The sequence below is a fragment of the Hippocampus comes genome, unplaced genomic scaffold, assembly GCF_001891065.2.
Source record: "Hippocampus comes isolate QL1 unplaced genomic scaffold, H_comes_QL1_v1.1 scaffold522, whole genome shotgun sequence".
NCBI classification, from domain to species: Eukaryota; Metazoa; Chordata; class Actinopteri; order Syngnathiformes; family Syngnathidae; genus Hippocampus; species Hippocampus comes.
In genome coordinates, this window is record NW_017805388.1 from 101,855 (window position 1) to 118,385 (window position 16,531).

Consider the following 16,531-nt stretch of genomic DNA (forward strand, 5'->3'; position numbering starts at 1 on the left):
TTTTTTTTTAACTCTTTTTGCGAGCTCCGGTGTTTGTTTTTAGCCTAATTGGTCACGTGACGGAGAAGCGTGGCTTGACGTGCGTCAAGCTGGACACAGACGGATGTAACGGAGGATCCGGTCATTTTTCAAAATAAAACATCTTTCGTATTCCGAAATAAATACAACGGAATTGAGGCAAGTTCTTTCTGTGCGGCCCGGTACCAAATGCCCTGCGGACCGGTACCAGTGGTTGGGGACGCCTGTTTTACAGGACAAAAAAATGAGTGGGCAAACGGGAAATTTGATCCGATTTCGGTCGTCCTCCGTGAATCTTTTTGGCGTCGAATCGCAATGAAACATTGACAAGCATTCTGCTTTTACTTTGAAAAACAACAATCAACATGTTTTCTGACATGGCCCGGACCCAACCAATAAGGAATGTCTGTCCCGCCCGTTAGCCCAGAGAGTGCTGCTTCTTCAGGTTCTTGGGGTTGTCCGTGCACTTCGCTCTCGCTTCGGGAGTTTTCTTGTACCAGCTCCTGACAGGAAACGAGAGCGACCAAGGATCAGTGCTTCAATAAATCAAGTTGGACACAGACATGCAGCAAAAACATCGGCAAGAAAAAAAACCATTTTTTGGGACATTTTGCATTTTGGTAACTTGGCACTTCTCAGAACTAAACTGAGAGAAATGAAAACGCGCATCCCCAAAGGTTGTTGGGCCTCTTGAAAGCTCTACCCTCGCATTTCGGTGGCCCTCCAAAACGTCCCTCAGTCCGGAGTCAAGTTGGGTCTTTTGCGCAAATCAAATTGCGAAGCGATGAAGGTGTCGCTTCTTCATTCCGCGCGCAGTCTATGGCGCCACTTTGGACAGGCGCCGTCGCGCGGGAGCCAGCGGCCAAGTCGGCGACAGTGACTGAGACGTGAACTCACCCCTGGCGGTTGAGCTGGCTCGGAACACATTTCTGGACTTGGCTGGCCTTTGGAACTCTAGGAAAGGAAGACAACAGGGACGATTTCTAGGCACGCCGAAATAAAACAGTTGAGCCCCTTTCCACCCCTGTCAGGTCCATATTTCAAAGTCCCGATGTCACGCTCAATCTCCAAATTTGCTGATTTTGGTGACACCGAACACCGTTGTTACAACAACGTCATGATCGTGACCGCATTCCCCCCCCCCACCGGTGAGTTGTTGGTCCCGATTCCCCCCCCCCCCCGCCCAAAATGAGTGAAGGGGCCTTCGTTGCAACGAATCGCGGGAAGCTACCTGCCCCGGCGGTCTCGCTGATGAACAAAATGCGCAGCGCGGGATTCCCCCGCGTTGCTAGGCAACGCTACCGATCGACTCGTACCGGGTTGCACTTCCGCCGGCAAAAACCGAGGCGGCGTACGCTCCGAAGATCCGCCCACCCGGAGTGAAAAAGCTCGGAGCGTGAGCACGCGTTCCCCGTACCTGCTGGGAGTGGGACTTTTTGGCTTCGGCATCGCCTTTCCAGCCTGGCCCGGTGACTCCGCCTCCCTGAAAGTGAGCCCGCGGTGCCGCATCTCGTGATTGGCACCATCAACAAATACAGAGCGGCTTTTCTTTCTTTCCTGCGTACGTTACCTCTTTTTTCGGTCCAGAGATCTTTGCGTGGCGGCAGACAGCGCCGCTCTCTCCTTTTCCTTCTTGGCTTTCTCCTTGACAATTGGAGACACGCAGTCAAATGGAGGATTCGGCTTTGGATTCACTTTTACCAAGTCGGAAAGTAAGCACGGCGCGGCCTGCCGACCTCTTTGGACGAGTGAAATTGCCAGGCGACGCCGAGAACGCTCCCAAGTGGACGGCTGGCATGCCAGAAGCCGGCTTACCTCTTCTCTTTGCTTCTTCTCAGCGCAGAGCTCCCGGTCCTGCTGCAGCAGCGCTAACCGATCCCCCGCGGGGATTTCAAAGAAGATTTCGTGGATGTCATAGAGGGCGGCGCGCAACTGAGGAAAGCAAACGGTGCCGTGGAGAACAGAACAGAGCAGCGGCGGCGGTGGCGGCGGTCGCGGCACATCCCTACCTGGGCTCCGACTCGGTCGTGCAGGGAGAGGTCCTGCGCCGACAAAGTGCTTCTCTTCTGTGAACCTTCCGTCCGGAAGCAACGAATGAACTCCTGCGTGTCCTGCAAGGACGCCACAAACGCGCTCAGATACGACCCGCTCGCCCGCTTTAGCCGGGCCGATGACATTTTGAAAGAAGAACAAAGGAACCTTTTCCCACTGGTTTCTCATGACCTGACGGAACCTAAACACGACCGAAGAACAAAAACGCATTTCCGCCACGCTTTGGGCCACGGTTAGAATGGTGGTGTGGATCTGGATTTTGTTCTGGTTTTGAAAACAGGACATTTTTCTGCTACTAGTGTCAGCCCCTATCCCACTGAACCACTGCGAGTGTTTTCGAAGGCAGGCAATGTTGTCAGAATTGGTCGGGGTTCGTTCAAGGTCGCAAACGCTTTTCCTCTTCCGTGATGTGAGAAATTTCACGTTTGGCACACTTAACGAAAATACGACAAAAGTCTTCCGGGGTACTTTGCAAGAGCGATGGGCCAAGGGAGAACTGGAGTGATTTCTTGAAGCCGAGTGATCAAATTCTGGTGTGTGTGATTGTGTATGTCTGCATGTGTGTGGTGGTGTGCGTGTGTGTAAAAGTGTGTGCCTACGAAATCAAGGTTTCTGACGAGTTTTTATTCGAAGTTGGTGAACAGCATGAGAACCTTCAAGTCGAATGACCACAGGACTCGCGAACTCCCGGTCATGCCAGAAACCGCAAGTCAACCGTAGACCGATCCGGTTCACCTTGGGAGCCTCACCGTGACAGTCTGACGCAGATGTTGGACCTTGCGTGTTTTGAGAAGTCTGCGCACGAGGAAGCCGCGGGCGACGGCGCCCAGACGACACGACGCTCTTTGCTTTTCCGCGTTCAGAGCCTGCAAACGAAACGTGGTCCTGCCAAGATCAGAACGTTGATCGAATCAAGTCCCGGTCCGGCGATCGCGCACGCCGTCACCTGACTGAGGAGCTTCGCTTGAGGTTTGTGAGCCGCGCAAGGGGGCCCTTGGAGGCGGACGGGAGGCCGTGCGGCGGGAGACGTCGCATTTGAAGCCGTGGGACGAGGAAACCCTGGAAAACGAGAAAGAAGACTTCAGGGTTCGTGGAAACCGGCGTGACAACGCAGCATGGCGACGCGCTACCTTGACGGTGACCCGCCGTTGCGGCCGATGGGCTCGCAGCCGGAAGGCCGTCATTCGCAGGCGCACGCTTCCACTGGCAAGAGTCCCGGGTCTGGAGCGTCACACGCTCCTGCTCCCTCAGTCTTCTTTCGGTCTCCTCAAGCTCCTTTCACGGGACAAACAAAGCAGCCAAGTGCTCCGAAATGATCCGATTCTCCCGTACGAGGTGCCACGTCTCAAGGTTAGGAATGACGCCCAATCAACGAGTCCGAGTCAGCGCACCCCCGTCGGAACGGAACGGCGTGGCAAACTGCGCATTTCATTCACGAAAACGGTCGGGTCGGAGGCGCTCACCAGACGGAGGCGCCGTTGCTCTTTCTCCTGCTCGGCCAGGAGCAGCGACATCTGGAAAGCGTGCGCCTCCTCCAGGCGCCTCTGCATGTCCTCCAGAACCTGCGCCCGCCTCTGGGTCTCCTCTGCGTGCCAAAAGGTCAACGTCAATGTTTTGGGCGCCTTTTGAAACCGTCGCTCAATTCCGGATCAGACGATCGCAGACCTGCGTGACCGGCGCACGCGTCTCCTGCATGTGTGAAGAAAGTCGGTGAGGTTTGATGGCAAGGCCTTCGAGGATCATCGGGCGCTTTCCCGAGCTCGCCTTCGGGGCAAACGGGAGGCCTCCGCAGACAGGCTGAAGGCTTCTCGAACAGGAAGGGCTCGTAGGGGGGGGCGGCCCAGCTGCGCCCACTCGAGGGGCGCATCGTGACCCCCGCCATGAAGCGAGGCGTCCTCTCTCGACTGCGGTCAATGCGATCCCATCCAGTGTGGTCGGTGCGCGGCTGACTGTCCATGGTTCGGCAGCGCCGGCGGAATGTCGACGGCGCGTCCGCGCGCCGCCCCGCCGGGACGGGCGACGCGGGCGTCTCAGGGCTGCGGCTTTCCCGCGTTGGACTCTCGGCGCGATGACCCGACCGATGACTACCCGGCCCGTCGAGACCGCCCGCGCCCTGGCTCGAAACCGGTCTCCCGTGAGTCGGGCGCCGTGCGGCTCCGGGCGGCGCTTCTCGCCGATCGGACGGACCGGCGCCGTCCCCCGGCGTTCCGGGCAACACGATGCAGATGTTCCCCGTGGAGAACGGCCGTGGCTTACGCCTCGGAACCCGGGGGCTAAAACCGGACTCCGGGCTTGGCTGCCGAACGAACTGATCGGGTGGACTCGGCGATACGGGGCGTTGGGGCTCGGGGTCATGCGGGTTTTGGTGGAAGGGAGTCTCGGGAGGGCCAACGGGACTGCGGTGCAAACTAAAGCCAAACTCGAGACCGCTTTTCGGACGACGCGTTTCTTTTTCGGAGACGGTTTGGGGTAAAGCTGCGGGCGTGGCCTCTTGTGACACGGCCTCCCGCGGCCTCCTCTTCACATCCTCTTTTGACGGCTTGAGAAGGCTGTCCGTACTCACATCTTCCTCGTCACTCTTCTCTTCCGTCCCCGGCCGCACCTCATCGCCGGCGATAAGACCGGGCCAGTCAGCGATGACCGTGTACCCATTGAGTGTTGTTGCTTTGGGGCTCGGTGACTTTTCGGCCTCGATTTTTGTCACAGTGTGTGCAGGGAAGGACGGCGTTACCTCGCAAGCTGATTTGTCGCTGTTTTTGGTTTCCTTTTCCAGCGGAAGCGGACCGGAGCCCGCGCGTCCCCGTGACTGCGCTGCGCAGATCGCCGGTTGGTTTGGAACTCGGGCCGAGGACTCGCCCCTCCGCTGGTTCTGCCGATCTATTTCCAGCTGGGCCGCCGTCCGTCTGAGCTCGCACATCTGTTGCCGCTGCTCCGCGTTCAACTGCGAAATCAAAAGACCCAGGTCCAAATCCATCGTTGAGAATTCGCTTCGTTGCCAGGACTGGACTTTCGGTCCATCGCATCTTGAAGCACCGGAGGGGAAAAAGTGTCCATTTCCACCTTACCAGGGGAGACAGGGCGGCTTTCCCGCAGGAGACGATGACGGACGAATACGTGCCGATCGGCTCGCGCGTGGCCCTCTTGAATATTGTCTCCTCCTGCAGCGCGGCCGCACTTCGCAGGCAGAATTCCTCATAGCTTTCCATCCACATCGCCGCTGTCGGAATGAATGGGCAGTTGAACACGCGCTTGTGTCAATACGTGACTGCGGGGACAGAGCAACAAAGGGAGGCCGTGTCTGCTTTGAGTTGTTTTCATCACACATCAAATTCCTGCCATTCCGAGCCTGACTCATCTCGCGTCCAGAAACAGCCGGGCGATTACTATCTGAACGCGCACGCACACACACACACGGACACACACACACACACACACACACACACACACACACACACACACACACACACACACACACGTTAAAAAATGAACATTAACTGTGACCAAGGCCAATGACACTCTCATTCAATAGCAATGAACCAAGGGAAAGTCCCACGTTTCGATACGGTCACGGGAAGGGGTAAAATTGTGCAATGGTGTTGCTATTTGGAGATGCGGCGGTACAGATGTTCACATGACCCATCTCGTTTCATACCCTGGCAGGGAAGAAAGCGCGACGTTTCAGCTCCTTCCCGCTCCACTCTCGCTTCTGTTGACAAGACGCACACGCGAACAAAACGCCGAAAGCGACGGCGGTCCTTCCAAATCTCGCGTCCGTCCTCGTCGTCCCGGCTCGCCCATCACCACTGCCGCCGAGCCGTGCCCTCCCTCCCTCTTCCGGGTTACAACAGCACCTCCTAGCAACAGAGCGAGGGCTGCGTTCCAAAACGTTTCACGCGCCGACTGTTCGACTTCACGGCACACAAACGTTTCCCGTTCCTTGCCATTCCCATCGTTTAGGAGCCAAATAAATAAGCAAATCGTGCAGATAAAGGATCTATTTCGCCCGAATCACATATTTAAGAAACACGGGGGGGGGGGAGCGTAGAGGCAGTCAAGGAAGCAGAAGAGACAGAAAGGTTACGAGGTCTTTTTGTGTCCTCGTCTCCATGGCATTGAACGCCAGCGCTTGGCAGCTGCTGAATTGGCTTCTCTCCAGCAAACGAGACATATTTGCATGCTTAACAATGATAAGCTTCCCTAAAAGAATGATGATGAGGAGGATCATCGTCGTCATCTGAGCAATCTCTTGATCAAATGTGTACTGTGCACGAGGAAAGAAGAATCCTGAGCATGTGAGCCTATGATCAATATCAATGGACTTAATAGGGCTGCACTGTGATTCCAGCATCGTCTATTGATTGATTTATTTCCTTTGAATATTCTGGTTCTCAAAGAGATCAAGGCAGCCAAAATGTAACATCCGAAGGAAAGGAGTTTTATTTAACACTTCTTTTCCGTGAACACACTTGATTGATCATCGCCAAAACGGTCTCCGAAAATCTTGAAAATAAGGCAGATCGAGCAGATGCCGACGGTCAAGTGTTGCCGTGACGGGACCTCGTCTTTCCATGCGACGATTTTTGAAAATTTGCGGTGCGAGCGAGCTTCTGATCAAATTCACACGCCGCGTCTTACTCACACTCGCTTGGTCGCGCGTAAGGCGCCCGCTCGCTATTTCGGGAACAAATCATCATGAAAGAATATTCTGGGGCCGCAACGTGGTGCCTTGAGTTGTGCTTTGGCGCCAACCAGGTGCCAAAGAAACAGGTCAAACAGAGCAGAGGAGGATTATTGAGAAAAAAGGAGCACTTTGGCGCCAACGGAGGAGCTTCATTTCCACAAGGGGATTGCTTTGGCACCACTTAGGTGTCGAGGAAATATGTCAGAGGTGAGGAGCCTTATTGAGAGAAAAGGATCACTTTGGCACTCTTTTGGTGCCAAAGGACTATTGTGAAGTCAATGGAGTCGCTTCATTGAGACAAAAGTAGTGCTTGGCGCCATCTCTGGGCCCAAAAACTGTCAAGTGAGCTTTATTCAGACAACGGTATGTATGACTTGCGCCATCTTGAGGGAGAAGAACGATGTCGAAGTGTGGGGAGCAGCTTCATTGAGACAAAAGTAGTGCTTTGCTGCCAATTTGTTGCCAATTACGCCGCTTTCAGCGACAGACATGCGCGATTTGCAGCAAAGCTCAGTTCCCAAGGCTTTCAGTTGAATAATGTGATGAGTGGGGATAGTTGAGGATTTTCTGGGCTTGTTTGTTGAGGTTTTGGGGTGGCATGCAGCTCAGTCTCTCACAGAAAGTGAATGAAACCATTTTTGTTTCCGAAACGGAATTATCGTCGTTCTCCCCAGTGCTACGTGGAGAAATTCTCTTACAATTTAAGCTGTTTTTTTTTTTTTTTTGCTGTGGCTTTTCATATCTCGAAAAGTTGATTAGAGCTTGGAGGGGTAGTCCCCATGACTCCCTTTTTGAACAGCTACACTTGTAACACTTTCCATCCTCAGCCCAGCGCTTTTTGGGAAATTTCAAAATTGCCAACGGCTATTTTCAGAATGTGCTGCGGGCCGCTTCAGAAGAAGAAAAGAAAAAACAGCCCACGTGTACCCCACTTTAGTCGACATGAATTAGAGCAAAGGAATGCCTTTCTGTGAAAACTGTGACAACCAAATGGAGAGGACCTTATTTTTGTAGTTTTGAAATGGTTACGAATGTAAAAATGTTTGTGAAAACATTTCTTAAGTTTCACAGTGGCAAGGGTTGCAGGCGCGGGAACGGACTAACTCTATTTGCAATACTTCCTGTTGGATTTTTTTCTTTCCTGAACAAATTGGAAGTCGACATTGCCACTTAGAAAATAAATATGGTATTAAAAAAAAAAAAAGACAGTAAAAGCTACGATATGCTGCTCCAGTCAGTCTAGGGTCCTTCCACCTTGATAATATTGAGGTGCTGATCCTGCGTGGACACGCTGCAGTCCTGCAGAGTCCCCCCGGGGCAGCCGGTCTGGAAATCCGACGGCTCGCTTCCCGCTTCCCCGAACGGCTGAGGGCGCGAGCGGTCGTACGCCGGCACGTAGGACTGGGCGTAGGGCGCCAAGAGAGTCTGGCAGTTTTGCCGGGGGTATGCGCCCACGTAGGGCTGCTGCGTCTGCGGGGGGGGCGTGTGAGTGAGGGGGCGGTCCTCCGCGCCGCTACGCGGCGGGAAGCCGTTCATGGCGTCGGGGCTCAGGGCGGGCAGTTTAAAGGCCTCGACGGGTTCCAGACTGGCGAGGGACTCGTAGGCCGCTTGGCTTTGACTGCACTGGCTGAAGGTAACTTGGGTAAAGTCGAAGGTGTCTTGGCTGAAGGAGGAAGAGGTGGCGGGCAGGCGGGAAGGGGAGGGGCTTTTGTTCCGCGCTTGCTGAGCGTTGCCGCAAGGGCCCGCCGCGGACGCCAGGCTCTGCAGGGTGCTGAGGATCTGCTTCTGGATGCGAGTCTGCTGCGCCTGCTCCCTCTCCAAGCGGCTCTGCTGCTCCGTCAGCATCTTCACGGCCAGGCCCAGGCTGCGCACCTCGCAGCCCAGCGTCTGGATCTGGTCCTGAAGACCGCCCCTGGGCCCGGCGTCTTGGCTCGGCTCGCGCAGGACGGCGCCCCCGGGGGCCGAGGACGCCAAAGGGGCCGCCGGACGGTCGGCGAGCCGGAATCCGGCTCGCGGCAGCGTGTGAAGGGAGCGCGCTGATGGGCCCGCTCGCTGTGGGACAAATCGCCTGCTTGCGTTTGGGCCGTCAGCTTCCGGGCCGCTCTGACCAACGAGGATGAAACAGATCCCTCATATTTTTGCTCATATCATTAAAGAAATACATTCAAGAAATTTAAAAAAAAAAAAAATCTATTAAGTGTCATTTAGTTTACTTTCTATCTGTCTATTTGTACACAGTACATGTACATATGGAAAGGAAAATGTCATGATCCATTGCATACTACATCATGAGTCATGTAGCTCTTGATCATGATCCAAAGCATACCACATCACATGTCGTCGCTCTATCCATTCTGCCTCTAAAAAGGAACACCCGATTATCTACGGATAAGCTCAGGATCCAAAGCATCCCACATCATATGACATGAATTAATCAAGGTGTTGATGGAAAAGTATAGCTCATGATCCAAAGCATACCACATCATTTGCTCACCTTTCCTGTGGTCAGATCATAATGTGCTGCTGCTGCTGCCGCTACTGGTTGTTGTGACATGGCAGCTAAATCAGATCTTTGGACATTTGCGTGCTCTCTCCTCAACAATGACGTCACCTGGCGGAGTAAAATGAAAATCATTTGACACGTTTCACGATGGTGACAGGCAAGAATGCTACGAATGAGACCTTCATCTTGTGCGTCAGCGCTTTATCCAAAATGCGCTTACGGGCCGCCAGCATTGAGGTGGTGGCCGGGGAGGGCGTCACTCTTCTCCTGGTGAAGGCCACGGATGCCGTTCCGGGAGAACAAGTCGCACTTGTCGCCGCCCTTTGCTGACTCAGCGCAAGAGACGTGACGCTCACGATCTGGACGTCGTTATCGTCCACGCCCTGCTGCCGCTGCCGCTCCGTTTGGCTCTCCGCGCTGCTTTCCCCGCAGCCCGAAGCTGTGGCGTCGCCGTCCGCTGCCGCGGGGGGCCGCTTGGCGAACTTGCTGAAGCCGGCGTGGCGCGGCGCGTCCCGTAGCAGATGTTGCAGACGGATGCCGCTCAAGCTCTCTTGGAGCCCCCCGACCAGATTTTGCACGTGCGCCGGTGGCGCCGCCGCATTGCTTCCTGCCTCCATGGGCCTGACCCGGCCCGGTCGCCTGCCTTGGAACTCCCTAAGGAACAGGTAGATGGCCTGCGCCGACACCTTGATGTTCTCCAGCTCCAGCACGGCCTTGATCTTGCGGAAACTCAGACCCGCCTTCCTCAGCTCCACCACTTTGCGCTTGGCGGCGTCATCCAGGCGACCCATGGCGCGGCTTGTATCTACGGAAAGGAACGCTTTGCGATCCAAAGCATACCACATCGTGAGACATCTGTCAGTCAGTCCGTGGAAAGGAACAGCTCATGATCCAAAGCATACCACATCATTTGTCTCCTATGTAGTCGTGGTCCTAAGCGTGCCATATTTGTCTCCTATCGATGACAAGCAATAGATTCTAGCTCTACATGTATGTCGACATATGGATGTAAGAACAGGAATGGCTCGTGATCCAAACATCCCCGCAGCAACATTCATGTCATCCATCAAACTGTTTGCACCAAATACATTCTCAAAAAATGCGTGGCTCTCCAAGTGCCACAATCTTGAGCAAAATTAAGATGCGGTAGCATGATTGGCCTACGTTTTCATCAAAAACGCGACGGCGGTTTTATTCCAAAATCAATCATTTAGAAAATGTGTACCTTTATTGATGTGTGATAACAAAAAGGTCGTCCATTCAGGGCAAAGGGAAGGAACAGCTCGTAATGACTCTATATATATGGGAATGAACAGTTCATGGCAAGAACATCAGACCAAACCAAAATCACGATAATGTACTCCACAAAAACATTTGCACCAACAACCACGTCAAAAAAAAAAGAGCCGATGTCTCTTCTCAACGCCGAACGGCTTACCCTCAAAATCTGCTGTGATGTGCAAACACCGATGCAAAAACGATAGCTTGGCGTGGACAAATACTAACACAAGGTAACACGCTCACGTGGCGAAGGTAAAAAAATGCACTCCGTGACATTCGAGATGAGCCTCGTTCAAAATCGCTCCGGCGACAAGCAAACCTTTCATATTTTTTTTTTCGAGGAGCGCATAAATAAACAAATCAGTCATAAGTGGCGCTCAGGTAGTGGCGTCACTTCCGACTCGTGTCGTCATCAGCACGCGTCTCTTCGCGAGGCCCATCGTCGCTCGGGACTGGACCACCTGTAAGAAAAAACATGTAAGTTTACGATTTTATTCAGTGGTTACGATTGAGAACATAATATTACTCGCTACTTTTTATTGCATTCAAAGATTTATCATATAGCGCAATGTTATGTAGATGTCAGATGTCGAGCATTTTATCAATGAACAAAAGCCCCATGTTTTCCGTCCGCTGAATTGAATCGGCCTCGATGAAATTCAATGGCGGCGTGTTTTTTTTTCCCTCCAGTATTTAAATTTATTGCTTGTTATGTTGTTTTAAAATAACCACTCCCTCGTTTTGCCTTTGTAAATTCAGGTCACTCACATTTATAACATTTTCTTCCAAACCATACAGAATCAGAATTCGAAAAGGATTTGCGGGCATTTGGAAAGCTAGCCGGCTACATGTAGCAGGTCCCCACACGGCTACATTAATTGCTATAGCGGGCTCTCCCGATTTCATAGAAATTGAAGCGCTAAACGTAAACCATAAAAATCCGGCTTGTTTGACACCGCCGGCCAACTATGTATGCAACCACATGCTGTTAATTCATTGTCATCAACAACATGCTTCGGGGCTCCTAATAATTTTCGTTTCTCACTCCGTTTCGACTCCCTGTCTCTCCAATGAAAACAAAACCAGCCAAATGTGGAATGCTGAATTCCTAATCATTTTAGAGCTACGGAAAATAATACATGTTCAACGACCAAAAAAAAAAAAGAAGCAGTTTCTATAAATCCGAAAAGACAGCAAACATATTTATCGGGTTGAAGGAAAATGATATTCGCGTTTGCCTTCATAAGCTGGAATTAAAATGCAGCCTGGCTTGTGGGAGGAAGGATTTCTGTCAGTGCAGCGAGCTCGCGCCAACAGCCCCTCTTCGTCTTGCATCTGCACTGTTTATTCTCGTGTTGATGAATGTGCACTGTCATTCATTCATTCATTCATAAATCAATAAAATATATATAATGTATATATAAATAAATGCTGCCTTGCAGTAGATGCTTTGACTTGTCCATGACATGGACATGTATAAATAAATGCTGCCATGCAGTAGATGCTTTGACTTGTCCATGACATGGACAGGAGCATGTTCGGTGTCCTCCTTTCTCCCATGGCCACTTTTATTTTCATTTTGTCATGATATACTGTCATTTCATATTTTATTTCCCCCATGTAACGATTGGTTCAATCCCTGTTTGTAAACAATTTTTTGTTTGTTCTTTAATCGGGAGAACTAAAGTAAATCCCCGCGAGGGGAAACTAAACTGAGTTTTTTTGCTTAAATTCTGGAAAACGTTGAGGGGCTATATCACCCAGCACTAATGCCCTGAGGAGAACTAAAGTAAATCCCGCGAGGGGAAACTAAACTGAGTTTTTTGCTTAAATTCTGGAAAGCGTTGAGGGGCTATATCACCCAGCACTAATGCCCTGATTTCGTAATAGCAATTCTTTTTTTTTTTGTTGTTCCTGTGTGTGTCTGCACTGTAGGGCTCCATCTCCTACCAAGCGAAAGGAAGAGGAGAAAACTAAAGACCGAGCCAAGGAAAAATCTGCCGCCAAGGACGGTGAAAAGGACCGGGGACGGGAGAAAGCCAGGAAGCGCCGCAGCGCGTCCACTGGGAGCAGCAGCAGGTCTGAAGGCCACGATTACAAATTGTGCATTAACTAAACATACGACGGTGTTTAAAAACAAAACGACAATGGTATTTTCTTACAGCTTTGCAGCAAGCGCAAACGGGCTTGTCTGTTTTTTAAGGCGGCCGCTTCGACAGTATGTCACAGTCGGGGAACTTGAATAGGAAACGAAGTGAGTCGAGCTTCCCCAAAATGAGCACGTAATAAGCAGGACCGCAAAGTAGCTGCTGCAGCCACAACTGATAGCCGGGCACTCCGCGGTGCGCAGGCTGGCTCGCGGTGCGCCACTCGGATGCCATCCGCTAAGCCGAGCTCACATTTAAACTCAACGCTCTCGCTCGCTGCCTCCCACGTCACTCACCAGGCCAGATAACCGTGTGGGACGTTAGGACGGCGATCCAACTGAACAAGAATCATACCCGCATCTGTACGTTTTGTTGTTTCAAAATGCAAAACGGATGACTTTTGCAATCAGGTCCCGATCGAGCTCCTCTTCCAGCAGCAGCTCCGGTTCCAGCTCGGGCTCGTCCAGCGGCTCCAGCTCGTCGGGGAGCAGCCACTCGGGCTCCTCCAGTTCGCGCTCCTCCTCCTCCTCCAGCTCCTCGGGCTCGCCCAGCCCCAGCCGCCGGCGCCACGACAACCGCCGCCGCTCCCGCTCGCCGTAAGCCTCGCCTTGTTGGTGCTCCGCCATGAAATCGGACTTGTTTGCCAGGACGATCGCTGTTGTTGCGCAGGTCCAAAACGCAGAAGAGGGGAGAAGAAAAGGATAAGGAAAAAGATAAGGAGAGGAGGAAAAGAACACCCAGCCCCAAACCAACCAAGGTTCACTTGGGGCGGCTGACCAGGAATGTCACCAAGGTCTGCCCTTTTGACACAAATTTTGAGGGGCGAAAGGAAACGTTCGAATGTCATTATCCTTGACTTGATTTAATATTACAAATTATAATTTGAATATTTGTACAACAGGATTGTATGTCGTCAGCGGGTGGGACTCTCGTATGTTAAATACACAGCAGGAAGTTGTCTCTGGTAGTTTGAGCCACTCGCGCAGCAACAAGCAACTTGACCAAGAGCAACATTTAGCATGTCGTCTGTTTGTTTTCCACGTAATGGTGACCCGTTTCTCCCGTTTTTTTTTTTTTCCCCCTCGCACACAGGACCACATACAGGAGATCTTTGCCACCTATGGCAAAATCAAGTCTGTGGAGATGCCGATGGAGAGGCAGGTCCCGCACATGTCGAAGGGCTTTGCTTACGTGGAATACGAGAGCCCAGAAGAGGCCCAGAAGGCCCTGAAGTACATGGATGGCGGTAGGATTTCGAGAGTGCATGGGTGGGTGTGGTGTTTTTTGGGGGGGGGGGGGGGTCAGCGAGTCAACGCATGGACTCAGGGGTCTTTGGTTTAGGGCGGTCCCGGAATTCAAGGTTTTGAGGTGACCAACACGTTTGCCTAGCACTGTAAGAATGTCACAAAAAGGCACGCTTGGTGACTTGCAACACTTTGACACAAGATTGGCATTAAGAGTCAGAATTGTTTTTTCTTGTAAGACTTGTTGAGCGTTCCAACATATGTTCCTAGGTCAGATTGATGGACAGGAGATCACGGCGGCTGCCGTGCTGCCCCAGAGGGTCCGTCCTCCGCCTCGTCGCCTTTCTCCCCCTCGCAGAATGCCCCCACCGCCACCCATGTGGCGACGCAGCCCGCCCCGCATGAGGAGAAGGTCGGTCTTCTTTACCTAATGTTCCTTCCGAATCAGGGAAGCCCTCCGAGAGCCGTACGTTGAAAGAAAAAAAACCCAACAATCCAAAAAGCAAATAGTTCAAATGCCAAGGGAAGTAAAATATAAGCAACGGAGAAAATGTGGTTGCATAAGTGTACACACCCTCTGAAAACTGATCTGGCTGTGTTCAGAATGAACCAATCGCATTCAGACCTGTGGGGAAAAGGGAGTCAGCCCGCGACCGCCGAGTGCTTTCGATTTATTTTCAAGGTCCGTTTTCCTGACATTTTCTTTTTTCCCGCTGTTCCTTCAGGTCCCGCTCCCCAAGGAGGCGCTCGCCAGTCCGCCGCCGCTCTCGCTCCAGATCTCCCGGCCGCAGGCGTCACCGCTCTCGTTCCAGCTCGAACTCGTCCCGATGAAAACGTTTTCGGCTTTGAGCGCAATTCCAATTCAATTACTTTTCATGATTACAAATTTACAAAAAACAAAGTTGAAAAAACATTTTTCCCTCGTAGGATATTGATTTTTTTTTTTTTTTTTTTGTATTGGTTTGATTTAGATGAGCCTGAGCTGAGTTAGTGACCCGTTTTAACTGTGTTGAAGAGAGTTGGAAAAATAAAACTTGTGAAACATTACCACCGTCATGTTCATTTTTAACTTTCCGTCACTGTCAAACTGTAGTCGGAAGGCATCCAATTTCCGCAGCGCTGGTTTGGACTTTGAGCCTCAGAAGTGTGAGGCAGATGTGCTCACCACTTCCCGCCGCGTGGCGAATCTTTATACACTTACCTGTAAATTTAACCCGACTAAAGGAGAAAAAGCCTTCGTTAAAACGAGTGTTTGGGATGCATGGAGACCATGTCCCGTTCCTGCCATGCAATAAAGTTCATGTTGTTCACGTGAATGGAATTAACAATTTCAAATATTTTCATCGTTAATTCCTCAAAACCAGTGGTCCCCAAACTACGGCTACAGCCCCCCCCCCCTCCACATTTTGCCTGCGCCCCCTGAACAAGAGCAGAGATGCATTAGCACTTTTTTTTCCTCCTTACTAGTGTGGCCACGTGATCGAGACTTGTACATGCATAGAACTGAATATTCTATTGCACCCTTCTGCAGTAAGTGCTCTATCTGGAAAAAAAAAATCCTGTCAAAAAAGGGTAACTCATGCTTGGTTACCACTACACTTTACGTCTTTCATTTGATTGTTACATTGAAGTGTTTTTTTTTTTGTTGTCGTTGGTACAGTGTTTCCAAGTGAGGATCCCGTTCGGTGTCGATGCAATACATGAAAATGACGCTAGGGGTCCCTCTCCCACTCCCAAGTCTTGACCGAAGACAATTGCGACCTGTTGTGCCGCCTCTTCTCTTCCCTTCCCTTCCTCCATGCAGCGCGTGCGGCGACATCTCCTTGTCGCACGGGACTTCGACATTGCGACCCGGCGAGCCCAGTCGCCTTGAGGATGTTTTCAGAGCGGGACAAAAGCAGAAAGAGGCTGATGGAACTTTTGGACAAACCCGGAAATAGAACCTGCGCCGACTGCGCAGCAGCAGGTAACTCCTGCCTCATTCAAAGATGCTGTCCGAAGATATTATCGTGTTACTCTTTCGATTGATACATACACATTTCCATAAATAGGTCACGACCCCCCGCCCCCTTTTTTTTAACGACGCTATCGCAGACGTGCTTTTTTTATCTCTGAAAAAGACATTCGAAATATGAAATACACCTCCAGAAGTTAATGACTCCTCGACAACATCGCGCTGTCTCGCTAACGATAGCGTCGGTGTCTTTTTCATTTATAGACGAGATTCACATTTTATTTCCTCCCACATTTCAAAAACATGCACGGCAGGCTGATTGAACACTCCAAATTGTCCCTCGGTGTGAGTGTGAGCGCGAATGGTTGTTCGTTTCTGTGTGCCCCGCGATTGGTTAATGATGATGCATTTTGTTCACAGTGCTTTACATGGAATGTTTGGAAATGATCGTGCCATTTTAGCGTCATTTCGGGCGATGTCTTCAGGTCCCATCAAAAATCAAGTCCCCCCTCCCCCCTTTTGCGAGCAAATTTGAACCCCATATATCAAACAGATGGCAAAAATATGCATTACCCTCCATACCTATTGGCACCCCAGGTTACCCCTTTAAAACTGTGTATATGTACATATATATGTATATATATATATATA

General features: G+C 51.5%; 3 protein-coding genes across 7 annotated transcripts; 1 reads left to right on the forward strand and 2 right to left on the reverse strand.

The window, feature by feature from the left end:
- Window positions 1-331: 331 nt before the first annotated feature.
- On the reverse strand, window positions 332-5,962 carry ccp110 (centriolar coiled-coil protein 110). 3 transcript variants are annotated; one of them, XM_019873064.1, is made up of 13 exons: window positions 5,723-5,958; window positions 5,136-5,335; window positions 3,736-5,011; window positions 3,534-3,655; window positions 3,201-3,345; window positions 3,035-3,129; window positions 2,820-2,936; window positions 2,028-2,129; window positions 1,834-1,950; window positions 1,589-1,662; window positions 1,436-1,501; window positions 916-972; window positions 332-521 (listed from the first exon to the last, which is right to left on the reverse strand). In XM_019873064.1, the coding sequence occupies exons 2-13, from the start codon at window positions 5,280-5,282 to the stop codon at window positions 437-439; spliced, it is 2,403 nt and encodes an 800-aa protein (XP_019728623.1). In that variant the 5' UTR covers window positions 5,283-5,335; window positions 5,723-5,958; the 3' UTR covers window positions 332-436. The 3 variants fall into 3 exon arrangements, with proteins under 3 accessions (XP_019728623.1, XP_019728621.1, XP_019728624.1); XM_019873062.1 differs by having other exon boundaries at window positions 3,017-3,129; XM_019873065.1 differs by lacking the exon at window positions 916-972 and having other exon boundaries at window positions 3,017-3,129; window positions 5,723-5,962.
- Window positions 5,963-8,837: 2,875 nt separating this feature from the next.
- LOC109517735 (uncharacterized) lies at window positions 8,838-10,918 on the reverse strand. The gene is made up of 3 exons (XM_019873069.1): window positions 9,434-10,918; window positions 9,235-9,362; window positions 8,838-8,912 (listed from the first exon to the last, which is right to left on the reverse strand). Exons 1-3 carry the CDS (start codon window positions 10,097-10,099, stop codon window positions 8,894-8,896), a joined length of 813 nt encoding a protein of 270 aa, XP_019728628.1. The 5' UTR covers window positions 10,100-10,918; the 3' UTR covers window positions 8,838-8,893.
- Window positions 10,919-10,921: 3 nt separating this feature from the next.
- rnps1 (RNA binding protein S1, serine-rich domain) lies at window positions 10,922-14,973 on the forward strand. 3 transcript variants are annotated; one of them, XM_019873067.1, is made up of 7 exons: window positions 10,922-11,012; window positions 12,471-12,614; window positions 13,117-13,278; window positions 13,352-13,475; window positions 13,775-13,928; window positions 14,197-14,338; window positions 14,652-14,973. In XM_019873067.1, coding segments are annotated over exons 1-7 (834 nt in total). In that variant the 5' UTR covers window positions 10,922-11,010; the 3' UTR covers window positions 14,758-14,973. The 3 variants fall into 3 exon arrangements, with proteins under 3 accessions (XP_019728626.1, XP_019728625.1, XP_019728627.1); XM_019873066.1 differs by having other exon boundaries at window positions 10,923-11,012; window positions 13,093-13,278; XM_019873068.1 differs by having other exon boundaries at window positions 10,923-11,012; window positions 13,120-13,278.
- The last annotated feature ends 1,558 nt before the right edge of the window (window positions 14,974-16,531 follow it).